Genomic DNA, 3,922 nt, shown 5'->3' with positions numbered 1-3,922 from the left:
CACAAAGTTTTGGCAAATGGTCGAAGCAAAAACGACACAGTTCTGCCGCCGTTTGGTTTTTAAACTGCAGATGAGGACGGTTCGCTTCAGTCCGAACCAGATGAAGCTGATGAAGAAGCACGGGACAGTTTAGGAACCGTCAGGACAGTTTAGGAACCGTCAGGACAGTTTAGGAACCGTCAGGACAGTTTAGGAACCGTCTGGACAGTTTAGGAACCGTCTGGACAGTTTAGGAACCGTCAGGACAGTTTAGGAACCGTCAGGACAGTTTAGGAACCGTCTGGACAGTTTAGGAACCGTCAGGACAGTTTAGGAACCGTCTGGACAGTTTAGGAACCGTCAGGACAGTTTAGGAACCGTCTGGACAGTTTAGGAACCGTCTGGACAGTTTAGGAACCGTCTGGACAGTTTAGGAACCGTCTGGACAGTTTAGGAACCGTCAGGACAGTTTAGGAACCGTCTGGACAGTTTAGGAACCGTCAGGACAGTTTAGGAACCGTCTGGACAGTTTAGGAACCGTCTGGACAGTTTAGGAACCGTCAGGACATCTGCACATGCACACCGGCCGGCCGCACGCCATCCACACGGTGTCCCCGCCCACACGGTGTCTCCGCCCACACCTCCACTTCTGTTCTTACATTTATTTGTCCAACATCAAAACAGGAGACAGATGTTTGGTGTGCGGCTGACGGACCTTATAAACACTGAACAGATGAACCTCTAACAGGTTCAAACTGTGGCTGTGGTGGTTTGGACTAAATTTACTCAACACGGACAAAAGTGTTGGGACACATGATGGTCTCACCTCCATAAACTATAAGGACAACATTTAGGACATCTGTCCCAACACTTTTGTCCACATAATTGACTTGTTTTGTCAGACTGAACTTTAATCCACTTCAGTCTAACTCTATGTGAGCAGATTCAGAGTCCAAACGGGCCTAAAGTCACTGTTAGGATGGACTTCAAATATGGGGGTCAGTGTGGAGTCTCGTTACTATAGCAACCGTTTTCATACAGAGTCTTTAAATCTCAGTCTTTATTTTTTTTTACCAAGAACAGTTTTCTGCAAAGGTCAGAACCAATCCAGCTTTAGATCTGTTAATACTGGATCAGAACCAAGGACTGGGTTTAAGGTCCATGAGGAGTTCTGGGACTAAAGACCAGATTTGTTCATTACATTGAACTGGTTTGAATGTGGACACAGTTTACACAAACTGGACCTGATGGACCAAGACTGTCCAGCAGTGTGTGGACAGTCTTTGTCCAAACTCTGCTGGACAGTCTTGGTCGTGTGTCCTTCAGTCATTTTTCAGATGTGGTTCTTTCAGGACCAACCGCAGCCTTGGAAGGGTTTGGTAAAAACATGGCGTATTATTTTGAAAGGTTCTTCTGAAACCGAACTGTTCTTGTTTTTCTTTTGTGGTTTCGGACCCAGAACCAGGTCCGGCTCTGGGTCCAGCTCCGGCTCTGTCTGGTGCTTTTTCAGTCTGTGATGTTCTGATGCTGATCAGATGCTTCAGTCAGTTTATGTCTTTAAGGGGGCGGGGCTTGGGGATGTCGACGGAGCCTTACGAAGTTTTGACCAGATCGTAGACGTAAATGAGGAAGTCGTCGTCGAACTTGATGAAGTAAACGGAGGGTTTGGCCTCCACCTGGTGGATGACCATGCCCGTCCGTTTGCCGCCGTCTTCTTTGGCGTATTCCACCTGTTTTCCCACCAGACTGTCCACCACCTCACCAGGCTCACGCTCCGCAGGGACGCTGTCGTCTACGGCAACAGAGACACACAGATGTAAACACAGCAGAAAACAAACCAAAACAAACCAAAACAAACCAAAACAAACCAAAACACCAGAAAACTGGAAAAACTGAAATCTGTTCAACAGATGGACCCAAAACACACGCTGCACCTGGAGTTAACTGAGCCTCCTATTGGATAACCAGGGCATGGGCGGTGCCTCCTGGTGGATAATTAATGCATGGGTTAGCCAACCCTAACCCAGACCTGAACCCCACAGCCCAGACCTGAACCCCACAGCCCAGACCTGAACCCCACAGCCCAGACCTGAACCCCACAGCCCAGACCTGAACCCCACAGCCCAGACCTGAACCCCACAGCCCAGACCTGAACCCCAGAGCCCAGACCTGAACCCCAGAGCCCAGACCTGAACCCCACAGCCCACACCTGAACCCCACAGCCCAGACCTGAACCCCACAGCCCAGACCTGAACCCCACAGCCCAGACCTGAACCCCAGAGCCCAGACCTGAACCCCACAGCCCAGACCTGAACCCCAGAGCCCAGACCTGAACCCCAGAGCCCAGACCTGAACCCCACAGCCCACACCTGAACCCCACAGCCCAGACCTGAACCCCAGAGCCCACACCTGAACCCCACAGCCCAGACCTGAACCCCACAGCCCAGACCTGAACCCCACAGCCCAGACCTGAACCCCAGAGCCCAGACCTGAACCCCACAGCCCAGACCTGAACCCCACAGCCCAGACCTGAACCCCAGAGCCCAGACCTGAACCCCACAGCCCAGACCTGAACCCCAGAGCCCAGACCTGAACCCCAGAGCCCAGACCTGAACCCCACAGCCCACACCTGAACCCCACAGCCCAGACCTGAACCCCAGAGCCCACACCTGAACCCCACAGCCCAGACCTGAACCCCAGAGCCCAGACCTGAACCCCACAGCCCAGACCTGAACCCCAGAGCCCAGACCTGAACCCCACAGCCCACACCTGAACCCCAGAGCCCAGACCTGAACCCCAGAGCCCAGACCTGAACCCCAGAGCCCACACCTGAACCCCAGAGCCCAGACCTGAACCCCACAGCCCAGACCTGAACCCCAGAGCCCACACCTGAACCCCAGAGCCCACACCTGAACCCCACAGCCCAGACCTGAACCCCAGAGCCCACACCTGAACCCCAGAGCCCAGACCTGAACCCCACAGCCCAGACCTGAACCCCACAGCCCAGACCTGAACCCCAGAGCCCACACCTGAACCCCACAGCCCACACCTGAACCCCACAGCCCACACCTGAACCCCACAGCCCAGACCTGAACCCCACAGCCCAGACCTGAACCCCAGAGCCCACACCTGAACCCCAGAGCCCAGACCTGAACCCCACAGCCCAGACCTGAACCCCAGAGCCCACACCTGAACCCCAGAGCCCACACCTGAACCCCAGAACCCAGACCTGAACCCCACAGCCCACACCTGAACCCCACAGCCCAGACCTGAACCCCAGAGCCCACACCTGAACCCCACAGCCCAGACCTGAACCCCACAGCCCAGACCTGAACCCCACAGCCCAGACCTGAACCCCACAGCCCAGACCTGAACCCCAGAGCCCAGACCTGAACCCCAGAGCCCAGACCTGAACCCCACAGCCCAGACCTGAACCCCACAGCCCAGACCTGAACCCCAGAGCCCAGACCTGAACCCCAGAGCCCACACCTGAACCCCACAGCCCAGACCTGAACCCCAGAGCCCAGACCTGAACCCCACAGCCCACACCTGAACCCCAGAGCCCAGACCTGAACCCCAGAGCCCAGACCTGAACCCCAGAGCCCACACCTGAACCCCAGAGCCCAGACCTGAACCCCACAGCCCAGACCTGAACCCCAGAGCCCACACCTGAACCCCAGAGCCCACACCTGAACCCCACAGCCCAGACCTGAACCCCAGAGCCCACACCTGAACCCCAGAGCCCAGACCTGAACCCCACAGCCCAGACCTGAACCCCAGAGCCCACACCTGAACCCCAGAGCCCAGACCTGAACCCCACAGCCCAGACCTGAACCCCAGAGCCCACACCTGAACCCCAGAGCCCACACCTGAACCCCAGAACCCAGACCTGAACCCCAGAGCCCACACCTGAACCCCACAGCCCAGACCTGAACCCCAGAGC

At 56.1% G+C, this 3,922-nt stretch overlaps 1 protein-coding gene across 1 annotated transcript in view; it reads right to left on the bottom strand.

The window, feature by feature from the left end:
- Positions 1-1,487: 1,487 nt before the first annotated feature.
- spina (spindlin a) overlaps positions 1,488-3,922 on the bottom strand; it is a 15,723-nt gene continuing 13,288 nt past the window's right edge. The window contains exon 7 of the mRNA XM_030129456.1: positions 1,488-1,771. Coding sequence (XP_029985316.1) covers positions 1,572-1,771 — 200 coding nt within the window. The 3' untranslated portion in view covers positions 1,488-1,571. The remainder of the gene's footprint in view (positions 1,772-3,922) is intronic.

This window comes from Sphaeramia orbicularis, unplaced genomic scaffold (genome assembly GCF_902148855.1).
Source record: "Sphaeramia orbicularis unplaced genomic scaffold, fSphaOr1.1, whole genome shotgun sequence".
In the NCBI taxonomy this organism is placed as follows: Eukaryota; Metazoa; Chordata; class Actinopteri; order Kurtiformes; family Apogonidae; genus Sphaeramia; species Sphaeramia orbicularis.
The sequence above is the reverse complement of the archived record's forward strand: the minus strand, read 5'-3'. Positions and strand labels throughout refer to the sequence as shown.